Source organism: Homalodisca vitripennis, chromosome 4 (assembly GCF_021130785.1).
Source record: "Homalodisca vitripennis isolate AUS2020 chromosome 4, UT_GWSS_2.1, whole genome shotgun sequence".
In the NCBI taxonomy this organism is placed as follows: Eukaryota; Metazoa; Arthropoda; class Insecta; order Hemiptera; family Cicadellidae; genus Homalodisca; species Homalodisca vitripennis.
In genome coordinates this window covers 35,541,762-35,568,245 of record NC_060210.1, presented here as the reverse complement: position 1 = coordinate 35,568,245, position 26,484 = coordinate 35,541,762, and the positions used below count along the sequence as shown (strand labels likewise).

General features: G+C 31.3%; 1 protein-coding gene across 2 annotated transcripts in view; it reads left to right on the top strand.

Annotated features, from left to right (window-relative positions):
• The window catches only part of LOC124359155 (ras-GEF domain-containing family member 1B-like), a 657,259-nt gene that overhangs the window by 85,342 nt on the left and 545,433 nt on the right, over positions 1–26,484 (top strand). For both annotated transcript variants that reach the window (XM_046811659.1, XM_046811660.1), the window contains 3 exons: positions 12,880–12,948; positions 24,670–24,803; positions 26,173–26,257. In XM_046811659.1, coding sequence (XP_046667615.1) covers positions 12,883–12,948; positions 24,670–24,803; positions 26,173–26,257 — 285 coding nt within the window. In that variant the 5' untranslated portion in view covers positions 12,880–12,882. The remainder of the gene's footprint in view (positions 1–12,879; positions 12,949–24,669; positions 24,804–26,172; positions 26,258–26,484) is intronic.

The window sequence follows — 26,484 nt, the reverse complement described above, 5'->3', positions numbered from 1 at the left end:
TAAAACGTGTGCAGACTATGAAGTAGAAAGTGAGCAAAAATAATAATATAAAAACGTAGATTAATCAAACATTACAGAAAAAACTGATGTAAACAACCGGAACTTACCGAGACATCGTCAAGTCACTTCATACTGAGAATCAGCTGATAGACAATGTGGCAACACCGCATGGTGAGGTGGGAAGGGGTGGTGCGGTAACTGCCCATACGGCCAAAGTTGCAGTGATGTGTCTCATACGATAGTTTGTAAGACACTTCAAGCAATGAAAAGTTATTAGGTGGAGGCTACATAGTATAACAAGAGGAGTTTAATAAATATAATAATTACATTTAAAAAATCGTAATAAATTTCTCCATGACACATATCAATGTGGCTTCGCTCTAACCTAAAATTACGGATAGTTAGTTATATTTCTAGTCTTGCTATACATAATAATCTGTCTGCAATTATTATGAAAAGCAGCCTCTCAGTGTATCCCTGATTATTACTGTAATTGCTTGTTTTGTAACAGTCTTACCTCACCTTCTTGTAATCTATGATTGTAAGTTAGTTTAAGAGTACGGTATTTCTATAGTTGTTGGCGTAAACATTTGAAGGTAAGGGACTGTGGAATATAAGCTCATTTAGAATAAATTCCGTAGAGAAATTTAACTATGAAGTGAACTAAGTTGTTGTGCTCCATCGTATATATTCTAAAAACGCTGTGAACGATAAGATTATATGTGCAAGTGTCTGTTATAAAATCTGAGAAATCGAGTTATCAACAGTAAACTAATCAGGTTACCCCAAAGTTAAGCATCAAAAATACTATTTTCATTATCTTTAAGAACAGAGAATTCTAACTTTGGGATACAGCCATACATTTTCAAATGAAAATATATATCTAAAGATATAGATCTTTATAAGCCAGACACATTGCAGAAAAAGATATTTTATTATCTTATTTAACCTTAAAATGGCAAGGGAATAATATCAGTAAAATCTAAGACTTCAATAAGTGCAATTACACTATATAATAAGAAAATTTTTAGATAATTGTATTTATATTAAAAATAAACTCAAGCAATTAAAAAATATTATAATTAAAAAAACTATTTTGAAGAACTCAAAATTATCATATCTCAAAATATTCAAATCCTGTAGGCTTTGTATATAAGGACACACTGTATATCATACACCACCATAACACTCTATGTGGAAAGTTTCATGCAAAGTGTTTCAGAGCACTACAAAGCAAATATTGTCACAGTATTTTAACGTATCTATTATTCTCACTTTACTATTTTTTTGCTTATCTTGAATACATTTTTAAAATATCATATGATTGTACTCAGTTTGTTCATAAATGTATTCTGCTATTTTTACATTGCTATCATCGCAACTCATATGAATTATAAACAATATTTGCTAACGGTCAGCCAAACCCTATGCAAAATCCTTTTTCTATTTTTTTCAGTTACTGAATTTGAGTTTGTATGCAAAATTTCTGCTTCATCTTGTAATAACACGGTCATGACGATATATACACACAAAGAGGGGTAGCAAGCTGACAATAGGAATTGAAAGAGAAAAATCATTTTCTAACACTTAACTATAGCGATAGAATTTATAATAAGGTATACAAATAAAGCTTTGGCTCATACAAGATGTTGTGGGCACCCTTAAATTTCAGTGATAACGGGTCAATGTTCTGCACATTGAAAATAAGGTGCTTATCAGTAAGTGTAATAAAAATTGTCTTGATAGCAATGAGCCACCCAAGGTTCCAGGGAAACCACAACAGCTGAGAACAAGGGCTTTAATTATAGCGTTGTTAGGGTTGTTCAATTCATTGCATAGGGAACTTTGCCAAAGAAAATTTAAAGTTTATTGCTGGTGAGCTAAATAAAAATATATAATTTTACGTACATTTTACTGTGTAACCTTATATGAAACGTAATAAGTACCACAATACGTGAAATACAGTCAGAGCAAAAATAACTGTCAAAACGCTAAATAATATTCTCCATGTAATTTGCCTAATGACTTCACTGAGACCATTATACCGTGAACCTCCCTGAATAATTCATTTGTGCATGGAGTGATAATTCTTGGTTATCGTATACATTTTCATGTAGGTAATTATTCACTGTTTACACTATATATACTCTGTGAGTGCAACACCGTTCTTTTGTCGTCTATTAAAACTATATTCATATAATTTAAACTTTATTAACAGAGAAATATTATAATATTTTTAGTTTTTTATAAATAAAAATTGTACTTGTCATTAAATCGATCATTATTATTAAAGTATAAATAGTTATGACTGAAAAAAAGAATTGGTATTAAATAGTTGAATATTAAAGTTAATTGTTACTTATATAAATAGAAAATGTATTCACATTGTTTTATTTACGAGTTGATTGCTACAAAACAATTATTTTCTGTTAGAGATGTAGCCTTGAAAAGTGTTTTATAAATATGTATATCACCATATAAATAAACCTTTTAACACTTTTTTTTGTAAACTTTTATTTTTGTTACAATGTACATTTCGAAATATGTGATTTCATCTTCAGGTACTAACTAAGGTTAAGTTATGAAATAAATAATTAAAACCAATTTTTCATGTGTTTTTTCACTACCTTGGTGGCTAAATTTGTTGTATTTAATTTTATGTGTGATCAATGTATATTTTAAAAGTTTAAAAGTCTATCGAATAATACATTTTTTGTTAGAAAATCTTTGTCATTTAATAATATATTATGATTAATTTTGGCACTTTTGTAGATTTCAAAATGTTCTAAAGTAGGCCTAGATAATATTTACTATTTGATTATTACAAGGTTTAATTCACAAATAAATCCAGAATTTGTGGATTCATACATTTTCTTGTATTTTATATAAGCGTAACGGAGTTATATGTGATAAATCTTGTGATGATCTTTAAGGCCATTTACTCTTCCAACACCGACGGTTGCAGTGTATGTAGATGGTACGATTATTATGGATGCATGGTAGACGTCAGGATTGCCAGTTTACCTTATTGGGGTTCCTCCCAGCACTGAAGGAATCATTAGCCGCCTCGAGGCTCGAGCTATGGCCTCCTTTCACTTATGGACTTTAGATGTGAGGCAAAATCTTATATGTAGGCATCTGAAGTGTATCAGTTGAACCAGTTTATCAGTTTCTTATTAGGTGCATTTAAAATCTATAATCATCAGTATATGATCTGGTTTCAGAAATGTACCACATATTTTTATAATTTTAAACAATGAATCATAAAATCTAATGAAGGTTGAATCTGGGTTAGCATTGTATATTTTTTTTTGTATTGTATTGAGTAATACAAACGTGTTAAGGTATATGACCAAATAATGCTATTTTTAGTTTTCGTTTTATAGTAAAATTATAAATTAATCTAGTAATTAGTACTGAATTCTGTGTTTAAAGATTGCGCATTATACATATGCGCAGTGGCATTATTCAATGATGTCAGTTTCTAAGTTCATGACTTGTTGGTACCACAAAAAGAAAGCGATAGTGTCGTATGAAGTCATTCCGCTCGTTATCACTTTAACTCTCATTTTCGCAGACGCGTCACAAGTAGGATTATTGGGCAGCTTTCCAGCCTTTTACGTAGAAAGGATTAGCTCACGAAGAAAAGCCATTCTATTCTAAAACTCAAAGCTATGGGTTTTTTTTTATAAACTTTTACATAAATGCGTGAAGTAAGGGTCTACAGAACAGGGCATTTAAAAACACAGTCTTTAGTTAGTTTCATTTATATTATAATAGCTATTATTCTGTAATTCAATACGTATATGTTGAAAAGAATCAAGTACTGTTGTAATCACAATGTGATTTATCTAGTATTTATATTTACTGTTGCTTGTAACGTTTAGCAGAAATAAACTCCATTCCATCAGCTTTACACTGTTTTTTGTGTATTTATCAACCTTTTTGAGGTGGAGTAATGACTTGAATAATGTATTTTTACAATTTATTTTATATAAGAATATAAATTCATTCTAATGGCAGAAAACAATAGTTTTTAAATACGTAATTATGTAAATCGCACTTAGTACAATATGTATATGTGGCCCTGGCTACTATAATAACAAGTCGCTGCAGAGAAACGTGTTGTCGGCACAGGTCTAGGAGTACAGTCGACCACACATAGTGAAAGTGGGCGTCTAGTTCCCTTCTCCAGATACGGTGGGGTCCTGAGTCCATTCAATGCCGCGGTCGATTCGGCCTTTCCTGCCTTTGATAACTGGGTCAGATCATTGACCGATAACTGAGCAGCTGTTTGGTGTTGTATTCCGCAGGTTAAACCCGCGGTTTTCGTCACCCGTTAACTGTTACAGTCGTTGTGGCGAGTTCTCGCGGCGTGGCGCGGCTTCTGCGCTGGCAGTGACACAACCCGCCAACTGTCGTGATTACTGGAGCGCAAGTCGCTTGTTTGTTGAGGTAATCACCTGAAAAGGTGCGGTGAACTTTGTATATTCCTCTTTTTCCGGTAAATTTATCAAATTTGCTATAGATCAGAAATCATTAGTTCAAAAAGCAACTTACCTCATAATACTGTAATTGTTTGTTTTATTAACCCTTTAATTAATTATTTCGCTTGCATTTACATACGTAACTGTGTATATACTCAATCACCTGAGATAATCTCTGAATACGGTACTCTAATGTTAAGAATTACGGGCACAACCTTAAATGTGGCATTGACCGTGCGTCTATGCGATAACTCGATAGAAACCTTCAAATAATCAAATCAAATAATTATATATTTAATATATGTTCATAAGATGTACAATGACAAGAGTCAAAGACAAGTAAAACCATTAAAAGGATACTACTAACTAGCCCATATATTCAACACTTTATCTACCTATCCCTTACTAAAAAATGTGTTCAAAGAATAAAATGATGATTTGAACAAATATTATCTCTTTAATATGACTTTAAGTAATATTAGTAATATTACAAATATTGCAGTACTTGTTTCAAGTTTAAGTAGTTCAAGCAAACAGTCAAAAACTGTTTGACTCTTAAAAGTATAGTTTTTTTCTTGAAGAGCTCTATTCTGTGATACTCAATAATTCTATGAGCTACTGTGTTGTATTGGTGTTTTCTGCCATCCAAAAGGTTTGTATTATTTCCATGCACATACTTTAATAAATTCATAAATATATAAAATATAAACCGTTAAAATTTCAGATTTTAAACAAATTGTCTTAATGATTCTCTTCTATTTTATTTAAAACTATTGCTAATGCATTTTAGCTGAAACAATATCCTATCTATTTTTTCTTCGATGTTGCTCCATAATCGTAAGAAATGTGGGAATGCGCTCTAAATCATAAAAAGTTGTTTTTAGTGTGTTGGTGTTACATTGCTTGACCATAAGCTTCAATGCATATAATCCGCTAGAAGTTTTGCGTAGAACATGCTCTTTCCATGTGTCTTTTTTACTTGGACTTGATAAATGATTTCTTCATCATCAATAAAAATACAAGTATTAATTTTAAATTTTGCCTGTGTTTTTGAAAATGCTATAAAATTTGATTTCTTTTAATTTAGATGAAGGTTTTACAAATTAAAAAGTCTGATGCTAGACCAATATGAAATGATTGCTTGATACATAGGTTTCTCTTGGTCATAGGAAGAACCCTACTGATTTTGGGATCAAAAGGTCAAAGGGAGTTTGTCCGTCTGTATACCACAGTTATCTACACAGATGGGCAGATGGATGGATGAACAGACTTTTACACTAACATTCCAAAGTCAACAGAGTTAATCCTGGCACAAGAGAAACCGAAGTATTAAATTTCATGTCTCAATGACTTTTCTATCAATAACTGTCTCAGAGTATATATATATATACTACCAGACCCGACAGACGTCCTGTACACAAGTCTTTAATTCGAAAATTTATAACTTTGATTAATCTGTAACAATCTGGGCTGTTTTGATAAAAATGTCTATTAACAAGTTATTACAATATCTAACTTCATCACATGTACATTTTAATCACACTTCGACCAACCGATAGTGTGTGAGTATAACATGAGTGATGTGAAATGTAGAGGATGTTTTAAATGAAAACTTACTTAATCTGAAGGTAAAAAAGTTGCAAAAAACTATTTTATAACAGGTATATTTTTTCAATTTACAACTTAATTTATCGTAATGCCATTGAATGTACAATATTTTTTGTTAATCCTTCAGGAGTATACACAAACAAATTAGATGATTTTCCGATAGGGCTGAAGTATAATAAGTACTCTCCATCACAATCGAATTATTGATATTTCTGAATAGCCTATATAACTACTATCCGAATTAGATTATAGTTATGTAAAGGCTGAAGTATAATAAGTGGCCACCATCACAATCGAATTATATATATTTTTGAATAGCCTATCTAAACTACTAAAATGACGAACTGAATTAGATTATAGTTATTTAAAGGATGAATTATAATAAGCGGCCAACATCGCAATCAAATTATTGATATTTCTAATTAGCCTATCTAAACTACCGAATTTCATTATCTTTATATTTATATTTCTTGTGTGCGTGTGTATGGAGCTGAACTCCTCCTAAATGGGTGGACCATCTCGGAATGTTTTACATTGAATCCAGCAGAATGCGCTACGATCACAGTTTCAAATGTTTTCTATTTTAATTCCAGGTTTTCCTGACAGTTTGTGCTGCTATGAAATATGTGTGTTGTTTTGTAACATTGTGTAATTATTGTGTGAGTGCTAAATGTAATATTACATTAATAGAGATTGAAGATGTTTGAAGTACATAAAAAACTATAGTCATTCATTGAAGTTATTGAACTAATTTTGAAAATTTATTGAACGAAGTGAGTATATTGGTCGCATAACCTAAGTAGCATACAGATCAAAAGGTTGTGTTTCTATGTGTGAATAACTAATGTTAACAGTTTGGTCACATAAGTTCAAATTAAGTAGCATATAAATCACATGATTGAATAACTATTCGTCCTCTTCCACGAAGACGTGGCATTTTTCTGTAAAAATAAAATTCTGTATAATAGTACACAATGAATATGAGTAACTTATTGAATATGTAATTTTAATTAAGTAACTTCTAGATAAAAATGTATAACAACATAGACTACGGTATCTAAAATACTAAAGAAGTATTCCCTATAGGTCTGAAGTACAATAAGTGGCCACCATCACAATCGAATTATTGATATTTCTGAATAGCCTATCTAAACTATTAAAATGACGATCCGAATTAGATTATAGTTATTTAAAGGCTGAAGTATAATAAGCGGCCACCATCTCAATCGAATTATTGATATTTCTGAATAGCCTATCTAAACTATTAAAATGACGATCCGAATTAGATTATAGCTATTTAAAGGCTGAAGTATATATATATATATATATATCTAATATACTAAATAAGTATTCCCTATAGGTCTGAAGTACAATAAGTGGCCACCATCACAATCAAATTATTGGTACTATTACAATTTTAGCACTCACACATTAATTACACAATGTTTTATTTTTTATTTTCTTCTTTTTGCCTGTTGGCTGGCCTTTATAAACTTATAACGCGGCCACGTAGTACACTTTTGTATAACTTCATTCTATTATATTTTAATGTTATTTGCCGTATTTACTTTTGAAACATGAACCTTACAAAACAACACACACACATTGATAGCAGCTCAAACTGTCGGGAAAACCTGGAATTAAAATAGAAAAACATTTGAAACTGCGATTGTAGCGCATTCTTCCAAGATCAACACTTAATAATTTACTAATAATTTCACTTAAAAGCTAAAACTTCCAATTTTATGTCTGGATAATCTCTATCCTCCAAAGTAAGTACAGAATATATTGAAATAAGAAGTTGTGTTATTTTTATATGTTTATGCTTACTCTATGCTTTCAAGACTATAATTGATTAAACGTATGGCTGTGTTGTAATATTATAATGTTTACATAGAACAATTGGTGAAAATTTAACTTTGCAATCTGCATTAGACTACTGATCAAGCACTTTATAATAACGTAATCTAAATGTAAACAAATGTTTCTGCCTCTTTGGTGAACTTCAGCTGATAATATTCACAGCTGTTAAGTATCAGTTCACTTTGTATTACGTGTCGTAGCGCAGTCTGTCGGATCCAATATAAAACACTCCAACATCAACAACAATTTATAATTAAAAATTTAATTAAATTTGACCTAATAAATAACTATAATGAAATTCAGTAGTTTGGATAGGCTATTCAGAAATATCAATAATTCGATTGTGATGGTGGCTGCTTATTATACTTCAGCCTTTAAATAACTATAATCCAATTCGGATAGGAGTTTGGATAGGCTATTCAGAAATATCAATAATTCGATTGTGATGGAGGCCACTTATTATACTTCAGCCCTATCGGAAAACCATCTAATTTGTTTATGTACACTCCTGAAGGATTAACAAAAAATATTGTACATTCAATAGCATTACGATAAATTAAGTTGTAAATTAAAAAAATATACTTGTTATAAAATTAGTAATTTAAAATTACAGTATAATGTCGGAACTGGCCAACAGAATTTAATTTAAAACTAATTCCTACACTATTAACAATAAGTAGTTATTCACACATGTGATTTGTATGCTACTTAATTTGAACTTATGTGACCAATTCTGACTGCAGATTAAAAAAATGTAAATTACAACAAATTATTTTAAATCCAATTAGTTTAAAAACTTGATTATCTAAACTGTTAACAATATTCACACATAGAAACACAACCTTTTGGTTTGTATGCTACTTAGGTTATTTGACGTATGCGACCAATGTACTTATTCACTTCAATAAATGTGCAAAATGAGTTCAATAACTTTAATAAATAACTATAGTTTTTTATGCACTTTAAACATCTTCAATCTCTATTAATGTATTATAACAATTGTCAATTACCACTCACACAATAATTACAGAATGTTACAAAACAACACACAAATTTGATAGCAGCACAAATGTCGGGAAAACCTGGAATTAAAATAGAAAAACATTATGGCTCTGTTGTAATATTATAATGTTTACGTAGAACAATTGGTGAAACTTCATCTTTGCAATCTGTATTACACTACTGATCAAGCACTTTACAAATTTAAAATATGAAATTTCTAAATTTTAATTGTGAACAAATGTTTCTGCCTCTTTGATGAACTTCAGCTGAAAATATTCACAGCTGTTAAGTATCAGTTCACTTTGTATTACGTGTCGTTCATGGCGCAGTCTGGCGGATCCAATGTAAAACACTCCACCATCAACAACAATTTAGTATTAAAAAATTAATTAAATAAACTATTAAAATTGGACCGAATTATGAATCTAAACCATTCTCGGATCCAACTGAAGACACACAAAAAGTTTCATTAAAATCGGTCCACCCGTTTAGGAGGAGTTCATTAACATACACACGCACACAAGAAATATATATATATATATATATATATATATATATATATATATATATATATATATATATATATATAAGTATATGTAAGTACAAGTGGCAATAGCCTAATTTAATTTCAATAAGCATTGAATATGCTCCGCCGCGACAAGTACTTTTTGTGATTCAATGCTTATTGAAATTCTATGTAAGTGTCCCGTGAATGTCCGTATATAAGGAATACTAGGACACCATTTAATATAATGTTATACATCATTTTATTTATGTGTATGAACATAATATTGTGTTCCTTATTATCGATCTCAATTAACTAAATGTCATCATAACGTTTCAAGCGTGTATTTGTTTTAAATCAGTTTGTAATCAAACAAGTTAGTTATTACAAATTAAACTCATAAATTTGGAAATATTTTACTTATTATAGCTCAGATATTGTCAATTTGACTTTTTATGATCGCTTGTTTGTTCGCCTTAACCACCGTTTTGTAACTAACCTTGGCTTTCACCTCATGATTAAGCCATTACAAGGCTTGGCTCATTGTACAACTTCATTAGCAAATTTGATGTCAATCGTTTCAAAGGATTGATGATGCAACATCCGCCAGTGGTTTGTTGGCCTTTATGTCCTTTGCGTCACTTGTACTATAGAAAAAATGCTACTTATTTCGATTGTGACTAATGTTGAGTTTCCAAAATATATAGCCTATATGCATTATTTATAACTTTTTTGGTATATAAACTATCACCAAACTAACGTTTATATGTATAGTGTATGCTAATTTTATATAATAATTTTTTTACACAATGTGAGTTTGCAACTTAAAAGAGATCAAAATAAAATTTATTACGTCGTTTTATAACCCTAAAAGCATCAATCCAATTCTTAAATAACAAACCCGTCTCAAAGAGGGTTGTTAAGGGCGGTCGTAATTTTGATTTATATAATTCGACTTGAAAAATACGACGCTTGAATGAATGGAAGCTATCTCAATATTCATATTCAATTAATTGGTGGAACAGAAAGAGGATGGTTTTTTGTAATAGTATTGAAGACAACATTTTCAGAATCATAGTATGTGGTGTTGTTGGAAGATGTCAATTTGCACTGTATCTTTTTTCCAGTTCTTTGACAACACTAACCGTTGTCGTTAACTGACAACACATTAACTTGCCGTTAATGATTGGCAAGTGGGTATTAATAATTCTGGACAAGGTTGGGAAATATTTAATTTCTAAAAGCCATACATGTGGGTTATTGTGATAAGTTTTCTCTGATAAATGGTTTTATGAATAGTTTGTTTATGAATGGTTTAAGACCATACAGAATCATGTTATAAGTATGTTGGTAGAAAAGAAAATCGGTGGAACTCTGCAGTCTCACTAATCACATTTTAACACAAACTCTGAAACACTTTCACTGCAACTCCATAGAGAGTCATTTGGAGCATCCCCAATTTGATTCTGCAGGTGTCTGCCGCTGTGAACATAATTCTGGCGAATCTTCATATTTGGAAAGGGGTTGAACAATGTGTTCATATTACAGATATACAGATTTTACTCTAGTATTTTAAAGAGCATGAAGTGAAAAAGTATTTCTTGTATACACCTTTGTGCTATTTCAATAAATTAATAGACTGTACAATATTTTCACGAGATAGTTTTTGTTTATTTTTCTTCTACCATCCAGTGAATTTAAATTTTCTCCAAACTCATATAAGTTAAGAGGGTAACTATACTAAATTAAAGCCTAATTTTTGTATTTTATCTTTAGCAATATTTTGTGAAAATGCATTTTATAGTGAAATATTCCTCTTATATTTATACCAGTACAGTAAGTTGGAACGCATAATATGTCCAAGGTTTAAATATGCGAGAACCGTTTAGTACGCTTAAAGAGATTTGGAATCAAATTACATTAATCATATCAAGATAAATTATTGTTGGCATGATATATGAACTATACAATTCAAACAGCAATTTATGTTCATGTCAATATTGAATTCCATTTAAGAATAGTTCATATATAAAAAAATAATAAAAAGGTTAAGCTATTGCATCGTTAGAGTCTGGTATTATTTTGGGTTGACACTCATAAATTACAAAAAAATAGAAAGAATAATTAAAATAACCTACATAAATGATAAAGGTAAAATGTTATGGTTTCTTACTTTTTAAGGCAAACTAATATGTACTTATATTTAAACTTAATCAGAATTACGTGTTTATAATAAAATTCTACATATTTTTTTTTAGATTTTTTCAAATGAAGAAAGAAAATATATTATATATATATATATATATATATATATATATATATATATATATATAACTTCGGGCCTTTTCACATCGTTCAATGATTTTTAGTTGCATGTTATATTTATCCACTAAAAGCTCAATGTCACTACATCTGTTGTATTCCAGGTGTATGTATTGAAGTTTATAACTTGTTTTAAAGATATTTAAATGCATTCATTTAAAAACCGACGTTTTAAATGTACATAAACGGACACACATGTTAGACGAGCATATTGCATCTAAGATGTATGAGTGGAACTAAGTCAAGTTTGCGTATTCTAGACATATGTATACCAAATGAATATTTGTAACGTTTTTAATGGTAACCATTATGTTACTGATATAATTTTAGCTTATTGTTCAATTATAGGAAATGAAATTGACCCGGAAAGGTGCTAGTATTACACCTTGTAGAACACAACACTCTTACATTGTGTTGAGTGAATCCAGTGTCCGATTCATCTACTCAACTGCAAATCTGTTCTTTCTACGACTTTTGAAAACTAAATGTTATCGGTCTTGGAAAGCATTTGCCCTGAACAATATTGACGAGAAACGAAACAAATATAAAAAGTCTACGCTATTGTAAGATAATATTCCTTATTAAGTAAATATACGTATCTTTTAGACATTATTACTCAAAATTACTAATAAAAATCTAGTTTTAAAAACTGATCACAATGTCCCGTCCTTTCTACTTTGTTTACAATCCATACAGCATTCATACGAATGCAGAATAACAAATAATTCTTCCATTTAACCTTAGCTTTCAAATTCCAAAATACTTTTCCGATCGGATAGTTGCAAATTTCAAATACGAATAAGTTGTGGTAACAGATACAAGTTATTGGACTGAGTCATTACTACACTGTCATTTAACAGATAGTAGCTGAAGATAACTATAAATAGTAACAAACATGTTCCCAAACTCAAGCTGCGCAGTTTCACCAGCTTTATTTGTTTAGTAATAAATAATGAAAAAATCCTAACATGCAAATGTTTTTCATCATAACATGTCTTCCTTAATATTACCAGTAATTTAGTCCACCGTCAAAGTTCATTCAAACTAGTACTTGTGTCATAAGTTGCCTCTCATAAGATTGTATTGTTACAGAGTATGGCTGAACAGCCACCGCCAAGAGACCGAGACCGAACCAGGCAACTATTTGGGCTACAACTAGAAGTGAGTATTATATTATGGAAAAATTGTATTAATGGTATATAATATCTTTTGCTGTGTCCAATGCATTTGTAAGATATATTCACTTATTGCCATTTCTTTTCAAATGAAATGTAATATATTGGATTTGGCTAGAATATGTGACTAATGTAAATTTTTAACTAATATTGTCATACTGAATACATACTTAACATTTCTTAAAATTGCATCTGATTTTTAATGTATTTCGTTGTGTCAATTTTTGCAACAAATTTCATTATTGTATCTATAATATGTTATCTTTATTTTGTGCTACTGCACGTCATGCTTGTTTAGAGATTTGTGTGTTGAATACATTAATACTTTAATAATAAATGGCATTAGTGAAAAATTGAGAGGATTTGTTTTCTTTACAAATATTCAATTAAGATGAACCAAAGATTAGAACACTGTATTCCATTTCTAAAATATCATTACATCAGTTAATGGTTCAAGGAATCTACGATACAATATGAGGTACAGTTACCAGGATGTAGTAGCTCTCGCCATTTGGTAACTATGTTGGACTGGAGAGGCTGAGCCAGTCCAGGAATGGGAAATGCGGAACAGGATGCGGTATCGAGTCGTGCTGAGGAATCAGAAACAGGTCGTCTGCAATTATCCGAGCCACGCAGACAGTCTCGGCGGTTTATATGTCACAAGTAATGTACGGTCCGCAGACTAGTACAGTGTATTGTGTCTGTACGTTGCTATTTTCAAAGATCAATATTATTTCCTCCCTCTAGCTTGATATATAACAGGCTTAATAGAGCGTATTGATTTGTAATTAACTTTAATTGTTTTCTTTTCATGGACGTATACTAACCTTGCAATGGAAAAACCGGGATAGTATATATTTGAGCTATATATAAATAATTCACGGACCACAACAAAAGACATGTTTGTTAACAAATATTTTTTTATTCGACATTGGAATAATTTGAAAAACTGATTAGAACATATATCTCATGAGGCATAATAAATTAAAACCATTTTTAAAAATTTTTCCATTAAAAAAAGTTTTACCTAATATAATTAATTTATCAGTTTATTTTTACTAATTATCATTGACTAAGAATTCACGTTTCATATAATGTTGTTGCTTTAATTACATTTACAGTTGATTAAGTAGAGGATGATTTCGAGAAGATACTCAATGATCTGTAATTGCCCTCTGAGATATTACAGTGAGGGGTACGTGCTGAAGCTAAAGTGCACCAATCTGCCCTCTCTATATACTTGGCGGCAGTGTCACATGTGAGAAGGTGAACCGGTAGGAGGCAACACCATCGAAATGAAGGAGAGGATAGTTGACCAATATCGATCCTAGGTAACGACTACCATAAAAGGACCCGTGGTGGAAATAGCAGGAAGAGACAAACCTAAGGCGTAAAATACGTTTGATGAAGACGTATAATCTAATATTATGTGTAATTGACTCTCCAGTGACCAAGTATAACTGACAATCAGGGCAGGTTATCTGCCGGATTTACACTTAAGTGGTTAGGTGTAATTGACACTCTCGTGGTTAGGCATTTTTGCCATTTAGGTCAGATGCAGTTGATACTCAGGTGTTCAGGTATAACTGAATCTCATGTGGCCACATCTAATTGATATTCATTGACCTGGATAAATTGATACTTAGGTGACAATGTATAATTGACACTCAAATAGTCACGTCTAAATTGGTCCCCAGGTGGTAACGTTTTGTTGACACATATTTGATAAGGTGTAATTAATTCTCAAGTGATCAGTTGAAACTCAGGCGAAGTAGTGTATTTGACATTCAGGTGGTCTGGTGGAATTACTTCTCAGATGATGAGTGGCCATCCTGTGTTGAAAAGTTAGCAAGCTAAGAAAGTTATCAAGAATCAGTGCTTTAATTAATGGCTCAGAAAAAACTATTTTGTTTTTGTTTATGTCAACTTTTGTAGAGAGTATAATGTGAATATTAATAGAGGAAAAATGTTAATTCACGAAAGGTACGAAAATTACTGAAATTTGCCAAAAAATCCGTAACGACACAAATAATTTCAAGTAACAATGTATCGAGTTACATCAATTCAAATATTCAATTTACCATAAGATGGCCGATTGTGACTTTTGGTGCTTCGGTATCCACACAAAGACAGCTCATGTTGAAATAGTAAAATACAGTTAAAAAAATAAAGGGCATTCCTAAAAAATAGTACCTTTTTAAGTCAAAGAAATCTATATCATTCTCACTGTTTCCTCTCCTAGGGTGTTACGTTAACTAAGCATAGTATCTTTGTGAACATCTAAAACCGTAACGGTAAGACAGTGAAACCGTAGAGTTACTAAGATGATTAGAAATTTTAATTTTTCAAAATTTAAATATTCAGCCTCAAAATAATAGTGATAAGGTTACTGGATTAAACACTACAAACATTAGGAGAAAATATAGATATTAAAATAAAACTACACATTCAAAGTGAGTTCTGTTTCAGTGCGAACAATGAAATTACAGTACTGGCTGATCTTGAATAGTATTAGCAATTCAAACGAAGCTTTCCTTCTAAAACTTTATTTCTAGATAAGTGAATATAAGTAAGCTAAAACCACTTTTTGCTAAACCACGCTTGATCAATATACATACACTTGTATTTGAACATTTGTGATGGCATTTAAAGGCGAGCTATAATAATAGTATAGAAATAGTATCTAAAAATGATTAAATTTTAAATTTTTGATATTTTAATTTCAATTGTACATACTAATGCATAGGTCAGTCACATAGTTTTTCGAAAATAAGAGTTGGGTTTGAAATTAGAAACTACTAAGGCAGCACAGTTTCAAAGTTTTAGAACTTCTTGCATTTACGTCAGTAGTGTACTATTAAATTTCCCTGTTTCTCAAATTCCTCAGAGTGTTCCTCAGATATTACCTTCCTTTTAAGAAACGCTCTATCTTGCACACGTCTTCTCAACTCAAATAGCCATTCACTTCTGTTGAGTAGACATTTAGGGGATCATCGGTCTGCTGGAGTTTGTTTCCAGTTGTTATAGTTATCTTTATGAGCCAAAGTGCGCATATTTTCAATTGACTCTTAAATAAAATGTTGAGGTTAGTCCGAAAACTATATGAGCAAAATATTAAAGAGGTATTGGATTATGTGGCTGGACATGATCGTCCCTCTTGTAAATGAGATGAGGGAACATTGGAATTTGATTTTTAACTAGTCATATTAGCCTGTAAACTTGATTTTCTTGGTTTATTCTTCCTTCAGGATCCAGGCAGTCTATCACAGAAAAGTTTGTGTTGTAATACCTCTCTCGTTTTAAATGGATTCACTTGATCGCATCAACACTAGACCGTAAAATGTTTTTCAAGCACCTACTAAAGCTCTTTTATGCAATTTAATTTCAAATTTACATTCTACCCCACTTGACCTTTAGAATGATTTCCTTTCTAATTTTATACTCACACATTATACTCTGTTCAACAAGACAATTTATTAGATTTCGTATTCCCTATATTTATCCTAGTTTTGTATTTGGTAACATAAAGTAGGGTGGGTTTGGTTTGGTTAATCATTCTTGACGTGTTCTCGGCGATGATTGTGAATGCTACAAAATATGGTCATTATTTTCCACTAGCATACGCGTCGGTCGGGTAGCCATCGCTTCGTATTTCATTGGATTTGGAATACGCTTACTGATCGTAAGTGATAGCTATTTACCAAGTACCGATCTGATAAGTCGTGGTTTAGAGAACTTAACGAAACGAAATATTGACTTAGGTAGTGTCCAGATGGGCATGCCTCGACTCTTCGAAGAATCTACACTGTTTGAAGTAACAAAAAAACATATATGTGACATCTGACCCAACTATATTAACAAAGTGTGCATGTCACAGTTACTAACCAAGCAAACGTTGTTAAAATTTAATTGGCTGAGATTTAGCGAAGGCTATCACTCGTGGGCCTGGAATATTTCATTTATGTCTGTCTGTATACCTATCTACTGCCATTCTGCCCGTACGATATATTGATTATAGGCTTGAAAGTGTTGCATGCAACTTCCTTTAAATATGAGGAACACTAAGTTCGTGTTTTGTACATGTCACCCCATGGGTATTAGCTGAGCTTTAGTGAATGTATTTACTTTCTTCTTGTGGATAACCATGATGGTAACGAGAAAATAGCAGAACAAATTAACATGTAAACAAAACTGAATACAATTATATGATATTTGAATATATGACGTTTTTATTCATAGAGTCAAAAATAATAGACAGGAAAGTCAATGTTAAAATTCGGTAGCATCTTTTGATTTCAGCGCACCCTTATTTTAAAGACCCCTACCTAGCTTGCCAGAAGAATTATTATTTCAATACTTCTACCAAACTTAACACAATTAGCAAAAGTATGAATGTATCATGTGGCAAGATATCCCGAGAAAGTTTTCTTTGTGGAACATAATTTTTGTACTAAATTTTATTTCTACATATACAAGATTATGTATTTCTGTGGTTCATTTCCAGACCTAGAATTTTTATACACATACATTTGGGCCAATTTATGTTCAGTTTTATGTCTGTCTATCTGCACGTATAACCTCTAGAGAATTGAAAAGAGATATAGATTTGAAGTTTTTCATGCAACCTCAGCGAAGCCTAACTATCCCAATACATACAACATTATTTTATGGTAACTTGGTGGATGGACTTTCATTATTTAAACAATGATATAAAACCCATTTTATGTGAATATGTTTTATATCATAATTGTAACATATGTGAATATATGTTACGAGATATTTCGAGAAAGATTTAACCTGTATACTTAACTGCACTATAAACAGTGTTGTATTAAATTTAAATTCAACATAGACAAGAATGAATTCTGTGACTGTTCATGTCCAACCGTGAAATTTTGCTGAGCTTCGTTGAAGCCTGTCACTTAGTAAGCTGACAAAATCTCGTTTGATTACCGTGGGATGTAAACGTTTCTTTTCTGTATACTTTGTTCTTAGATGTTCTACATGGTCTGTCGCTCCGTTTGTCAATAATTAAATTACCTATAGACTTGAAATTTTGCGTTGAAACTCAGCGAACCCTGTTAGGTTACACGTGATGTGGTGTTCTTCTACCTTGTTCGTAGTATATTAAAATAAGAGCTTTACGAATAATGCATTACTATGAGAACTTAATTTTTTTTTACATAATTCCAGCTAAAGAAATATAATCTGTATAAAGCTGTATAATCTGAATTTCATAGGATAGCGACTAGGTTTGTATCATCGTATCCATTAATCTAAACAACAAGGATATTTGAGAATATTGTTTAAAGAAATTGAAAAGCTAGATCCAGTTTTGTTCATATGTAACTTCATAGCTTTGATAAAACAACTACAACATAGTTTAATATTAGTTTCGATGTAATTTGATAGTAATGGATCTTTAATTTTTGTTCAATGCTGTTTTTCAATAAATTAATAGTATAAAACAGCCTATGCTGGCTTACTGCGCTTAATTTTTCTCAAGTATTCGTTTATCTCCACCAGTCAAAGAATGTTTATCATCAATCACCCTGCATGCCCAAAGATGCACAATAATGCAGGAATCACCATAACTATACCAAAATAGAACTCGAAGAAGAATAAAAAGTAATTAATATGGCGAATATGAAGCGTCGAGTGCTTTCCAATTAAGCTTGTCATTAGGATCTGCGAATTTTCTGAATTAACCAGTTCCCTGTTCGCCACCGGCACGTTATTTAAAGGTTCTAGAATAGGATTAATACTGACTACAAAGGAAAAGATGCAGAACGTGAAGAGGAAGCAGGGGAAACAGATAGTTCGGTTTATTACACGTGACTAACGTACCAGATAACCATTCTTACAGAGATGTTAGCTGTTACAAAAGGTTACATTTGCTTTGTGTTATTGCATATGGACTAACATTTTTAATGTCGTTTTCTACAATTCTCACTTTGATAGAGATTTTAGAATGATAATTCCTAGATATTTTAAGGTTACCAGACTTAAATCTTAATTTTGGTGTAGGCTAAACACACATAGTGTCTTCAATTTTCCTATACGTGGCATAAGAGGTTTTTTTAATTATGTAAAATAGTAATAATTTTTGTACAGTTAAAGCTAACTTGTCATAGTCGTCAAGAATATGCCAAATCTAAAAGTGTAAACTAACCTACTGAATAAATTCACAAAATATCACAAATGCCAGTATAATCAGAAGCAATTGCTATCTCTTTTGTATAAAAAGGAATTAAATGCATTTGTTATAGATTAAGCCATCTTTTAATACCTATAATAATTGAGATATTCGTATTATCATTTCTCCTTTAGTATAAAAGAGTCTAAATAATCATTTTTTAACATTTGATGGACTTTAAATTAGCCAAACATCTTAGCAAATAAGTAAACAAGACCGTGTTCAACATGCAGATATTTTGTACTGAGTATGTGTGTAAATAGATATTTGAGGTTAGCAACAAAAGTTTTGTAGTGTACATACAACTTTAGTATTTACTGACCTTTTACAAGAGTTAAAAATCTGTGCTGAAAGCTTACACTTATCAAGTTTACCATCTAGAGAGGTGGCTATACAAGGTAACGTAAAGTAAACCGGCATTCATAAATCCCATTGAGCCTCCGGGTATTTACGAACGGCCACTTTTTGCTCTCCAAACACTGAAGCTCGAAACGTGTTCGCATTTTAGTCGGCACTTCACATCACTTCACAGGGAAACTTGTTTAGGTGTAAAATTTGTACCTTTGTTTGTTTGTAATATATTTCACTATCTTTACGTTCACTCTCGCTGGATTACTTAACATAGCAGGTTTGTTGATACTGTAATGATGTATTTTTGGAATTCGTTATTGTTTATTATTGTTCAGAAGCAGTTCAATACTTGTACAAATAGCGTTACATACTATTAAAAAGGAGTGACTTATTGAGTCACTAATACTCTAAAAAATAAAAGATACCGGAATGATAAATGTCTTAGCTTCTTGAGTTTTAACCCGTAATAACGAAGTTGTGCAATGTTGACAGATTAGTATGTACAGTACTTTCTCTCGAGTGTGGTACCCTCACCTTATTTTCCGGGTTGATAAGGATTAATTAACCTGAGAATATCACAACTATAACCGTTTACAGATAAAATCTTCAATCTCGTTTGCCTATTCCCAACAACAGACCTGGGTTATGAATTTATCAGATGAAAAATCATAGAGTCTAATGGACTTTTTTAAGGGAATTTTACCTTGTTGTGGTAACATTTAGAGCTAACATCTACTTGGGAGCTATATTCCACGGCATATTTCAGGAGAATTAAGCTGTTTGTGCTTGTCAGCGTATTTTGTGCGGTATTGCGATCCCCTCATAAAACTTACTTGAAGAATCCTCTGGAAAGAGTGCACTAGAATTTTCTATTATTAGAGTGCGCCTAGGCTATAAATAGTCTACAGGTCTGATTCTATCCACACGTTGTCTTCCGACTTTTATACGGAAACTTTACTCTCAAGACGACTGTCACTTAATAATCGAGTGTGCCGAGTTGTTTGCAATTATTGTTCCGGGTTAATACATTTTTCTAATGGCGTAAGTTCAGCAGCAGTGAGATGTTCAGCAGAACTCATCAGTTTCTAATAACATAAGTTCAGCAGCAGTGAGATGTTGAGCAGAACTCATCAGTTTCTAATGGCATAAGTTCAGCAGCAGTGAGATGTTCAGCAGAACTCATAAGTTTCTAATGGCATAAGTTCAGCAGCAGTGAGATGTTTAGCAGAACTCATCAGTTTTCTAATGGCGTAAGTTCAGCAGCAGTGAGATTTTCAGCAGAACTCATCAGTTTCTAATGGCATAAGTTCAGCAGCAGTGATATGTTCAGCAGAACTCATCAGTTTCTACTTACATTATAAATTTAACCATAATATTCTAGGAGTACAGCTGAAACAAATCTACCACCAACTGTATTCTGGTTTAACTCATACTTCCAGCAATTTAAAAACAGCCAACCTATTGCACGGTGCAACGGTCTCAACTGAATGCTGAATCCTTAGTCTGATCTTACTCTTCCATTGTAACGTGAACCATTGAGTCACGTTTATTACACTTTTTATATGATTTGTTTGTTTTTATTTCTTACAGTTAACTGTTCATGATTTGCAACCATATGTATACATATCTTAATCAATATAATTTTCGTTAATTTATTAATAAATTAAGATTTCAGATTTACTCCCTGCTATCCCTCTTAGTTTGTTCAACTATCATCTTGCAAGTTCTGCCAGTATGTATATCGTCATGGCGCAAAATTACATAGCTTAAATTAAACCGCTATTCTTTACTCGATCGGTCTGAAATTATGATTTCCCGTAATCCCGTAAATATGATTTCAACAAATTTCAGACTGATTACTCAGGTAATTAATTAATAAATTGTATTGAAACTTTTGCAAGTTATATGCAGTTTTATTCTACTCTGCTATAAAACCTATCTTAATAAACACAACATGTGAATGTAACATACAGCAAGATACTAAAAGAATATATTTGTTTGTCGAACTTGAAATTTTGCTTTAAAAGTTATTACTACGAAGACAGAAGTGAATTTTGACCAACCATAGAATTTGGCTTTGCGGCATCAATCGTATCACTCATAACATTTCTCTTTTGTCTACCGGGGCATGTAAAATTTGTCAGTGTATCTGTCCATAGGACATCATGAGAATGAAATGAAATCTCATTCGATCCATAACTTCTAATTTAAAATTTTGGAATAGATCATCCAAGTCTATAAACTTGGTTGGCTATACAATGTATATAAAACTATTTGTTTTAGGAATCAAAGAAGGAATATTGAAAGTACAAGTAACATTTTTTCTTAACAACACGATTATAATTTTGCCAAGTTTGAACAATTTACTCTTATTCAATCCAAAGACACGATGTTTTACCTAAAAACGAGAACAGGCAGAAAGACGGCTAAGAAGCAAGATATGACTATACTTTAAATATCATAAATTACTTATTTGGACCTGACAATTCAAGTGGATGGAGTAATTTATGGACACCCTGTCTCTGTTAATAATACGAATAACCTATAAAAAAACCCCAGAACCGTTTGACCGTACATTGTGGTCACATATTTCCAGATTAACCGTGACAGTTCGGTGTGTGGGTTACGCTAAGCCGTATGTAAAGCTAATGGAGGGCAATGTGCGATGTGGTATACATAACAATGAAAAAGGGAAAACATTACATGTACAAGATTGTAAACGGTAACTACTTCATGACTATGTATTTTTGCCCACCACATCTCCTGACTGCACCAGTATCAGACAAGAGCCCGTCCTCGGAATTTCCATATGTAAATTACTGCCATTACAAAAAAATCGAACTGTGAAAGTACGCTTAAACCGCTCTTCACTTATTATTCTCTTAGTCGCAGAGAATTTAAATACAGAATGTTTAAATAACTTTTCAACATTTAACTTTCTTGTTTCTTTACAAAACTGGATGAAAGGCAGAGATCTCTATTGGTAAGCTACTATATTTTATATTACAATAGGTTTTATCATTTAATTTAAAATTATTACAATAACGTAATCAATTTGTATAATCAATAACATTAGTGGCTTTTTATGAGCTTTCTTCATAATTATGTAAGGAAACCACACAAGCGGTTTCTAGAATATGCAATCAGTATTTTTAAAGATTAATATCGTATTAAAAGTCGATTGTAACTAAATTTGTAAACAAAAAATCACTATGGCTTTGTTAGTACCTGAGTAATGTGACTGGACTAACAGAAAAATAAAGTGTACTTAATTAGGTCTTCACTAATAACAAGGTAGGGATACGCCACTCCATACGTCGCGTAACACAGGCTCAGCTAAGGTCACATGGTAATTTCAAACATGTAGCTCTGTATATCTGATACTGTAATAAGTGAAAATGCCATATTATTTTACTAAATTCGTATACAAATTATTTATTCTGCCACTTCTTCGTTGCCATTATGGATACTCATCTGACCAACGTAAAAATGTTTACTAATTCTCAGCTAATTCCTATAGAGTGACATCCAGTGTATGGCTAATATAGAAATGAAGAATCATACAAAATTTCAAGTCTGTAGGTCAACTCGTTTCCGAGATATCGTACGGACAAACAGGTAGGTGGACGAACAGAAAGGGCATTTTCAGCATTTTGCTCAAGTGATAAGTCACTAACGCTCAGCGATTTATATGTATATAAAAGTGTATATATTCCAAATCAGCTTATACAGGGTGAGTGGCTCTTGGTGTGACAAAATTTTTTGGGTTATAAAGTTTTTAATATCACTTGACACATTCTTGTGTCCAGGGTGTGGTAAAAAGATATTTCAGTTTTTCTGAAACTTAGCAACTTTGCCATTTAAATCGGCCTGAAGCTTAATTTTCTTTTCTTACCGTTTGAACCGATAGCTTTTTCAAATCTAAAATTTAACGGAGAATCTAAAAATTGTGTAGGTTGCTCACATATGTCTATACGTTTGCTGAGATTTACGTACAAAAACACGGGTTTTTAGAAAAACTGAAAGTAATTCATTTCACACCTAATTTTTGGAGTTTAGACTTTTTTATAACCGCCATTGTATCACATTTACATTGCATTATAACCCAAAAAATTTTGTCACCCCAAGAGCCACTCACCCTGTATAGTCCTCAAGTCTAGGTCAGTTCGTTCTTGATATATCGTGTGATACATAGACTTGCATAAATAAAATCTTTCAAGACTTTCAAGTCATATGCTTCGCTAACCAAATAATTTGTATTTCCTAACAGAAAATGTATGATATTTACGAATTTTAATACACCAAGATATCCATATTTTATGTGTACAGTATTTTTGTTGTCTCTGAAAGCAAATATATAATTATCTTAACTAATAATATTTGTAAGATTAAATTTATAATGAATTAAAAAACAACTTTACTGACTATAACATTTTTTCGCAAACTAATCATCAGCGTCATCTCGCTAAATGGTAGTCCCATTTAAGCGTAGAAGATTACCATTTAATTGGCCCCAAAAAAGGTACAAAAGTAATTTGGCGACTAATGGCAGCTTCAGAGAGAGTGGATTGCAACTGGTCGGACATCTTTTCACCAGTTCCATAGCTCAAACTGCTAGAGTCTGCCAAATCTTCAGTAATTTATATCAATGTTTATACTAATGTTCCAACACAGTGTTATAAAAATTGGAAATAAACTAATTCTGTATATTTATAATTAACTTTAAAACTAATTTTTTATTCTTTCGCAAGATTTTAATTTTGTAATCTCAAACCTGTACATGTATTTTGTTTAAAATTGATAAAAAAAATAAAACAAACATTACTAAGGACGACTTAACAACAGAAGTCTTTTTTTACTTAACCTTACACGCAAAATAGCACAGAGAATAAAGAACCTGATTTTTATATTACTTACTGTCCAGATGCAATCTTAAGTACGTAAGAACTCTTTCTGGCTATTGACACAACAATCAAAAGCCGATAAAATTGTGCCGATAAAATACATTATACCATATTACATTTTTTTTTCTCAATTTTAAAAATTTCCTAGAAATCAAGTTTGCTGAACACTCAGTCGAAAATGAAATGAATGGATTTCACTAACAAAATTTCATTTTATCGCTGAGCGAAACATTACTAATAAATCTGCATTGTTTAGGTGACAAGTTTGCTGCTAGAAGCTGAACGAAGAAAGTTGAATGTGCTACAAAAGGACTTACAGAGTGCTCTAGCGGACGGAGGGTCAATCAAGGCGAAGGAACACCAAAAGCAGGAACTTATCCTTGCTATATCGTGAGTTACAAAATATACATGAGTTTACATTAATATTCATTGTGTCCTGTGTAAAATATTATACAGAACAATATAATAATAGTATTTTATACTGTAATATTCATACATTTATTTATATTACTTTTCCAATTAATGTCGTATAATGATACTCCAACCATGTTTAAGACTTTTATATGAATAATATTGTGAAAAATAACGTTTCAGTTATGCGTTTTATTAATATTTCAGCTGTAATATATATATATATATATATATATATATATATATATATATATATATATATAAAATAACAGTTATACTATCTATATAAGTAATAATTAGAATGTAAATATTAAATGCTCCTAATATTGATTCAGTTATATATATATATATATATATATATATATATATATATATATATATACTAATAACACCTAATTGGTATTATATTTAGGCTTACAGTCACAGATATGCTTCCTATAATATTAAACTAATATATAAATTTATAATATACTTCATCTATAAATTTAAAAAATTTATCACTTTTGTTGAGAGAAATGAAAAATTAATAGTTTAAGATCGTAGTGTTTGCAATCAAAATTTACTTTTTACGTTGTAAAGAAGAGGAGAAGTCGGGCATGGAAGTACCCACAATGCTCTTGCAATATATGAAATTTTACTTCTAATAGGCTAATTGAAAAATGCTATTCATAGCTTTTGTTCACACAAATATTATATAAATAATACGTGTAAATTTGAAACAAAGTAACAGTTCATAAATCACAAATGAAAAATTAGTATATAAGTAGTTGTAATGATATATTATTAAAAATTTACAGAGAAAGAAACAAAAATAAACCCACATAATGCATATACTACCGAAAATAACGTTAAGTTCTTTAGTTTTTGTTTGTATGAAATAAAATAAATTTATTGATGCAAAGCACCTGCAAATGCTCACCTTTAATAATATATTTAATATAATAAAGAGATAATAATAATAGTTCTGAATTATTGGACAATATGGAGGATATGATATGAAAAATTATATTCGTAGAGTAAGTGCTATGTTGTTTATTAGATTTTGAAGCTATCTATATATTGATTATCATTTGGAAAATATACCCATAATCGCAACTCTGCTTGTTGCTTATTTGTCTTTCTTTCATTTAATTCGTACTAACAGATCTAAAAAAAAATATGTTCATTTGGATTTTATAAGATTCCTGGTATAAAAATCTGTGATAAATGCAAGTCATATACCAAATAACAGTTATTAATTAATTGGACATGTGATAATAATTTTACAATAATGCAGTAATGAATACGAAAGCGGTCAATAAATGAATTGTTGGTGTGTCTAAATATTTACTTCTGTTTTCAATTTCAGGCGTATTCAGGCCCAGCATGACCACCTGGATAAAGAATACAGAGAACATGCCATCGGAGTCCTCAGAAATTCAAATTGTGGAAAGGTATGTGTACTGTGTCTACTAAATTGTGCCGGTAGTTGTGAATGTTGCCTACAGGTAGCGCTAGTAGTGCAAGTGTCGTATCAGAGGTGGCGCCACTGCTCGGAGATGGCATTCACGGATACTATTACACATTTTATCGTAACGTAGTTTACTCGTTTAGATTAAAGTTTACAAGACAACTTTGGTGAAACTAATGAAATTACTGACAAAGTTCATGAGACAACATT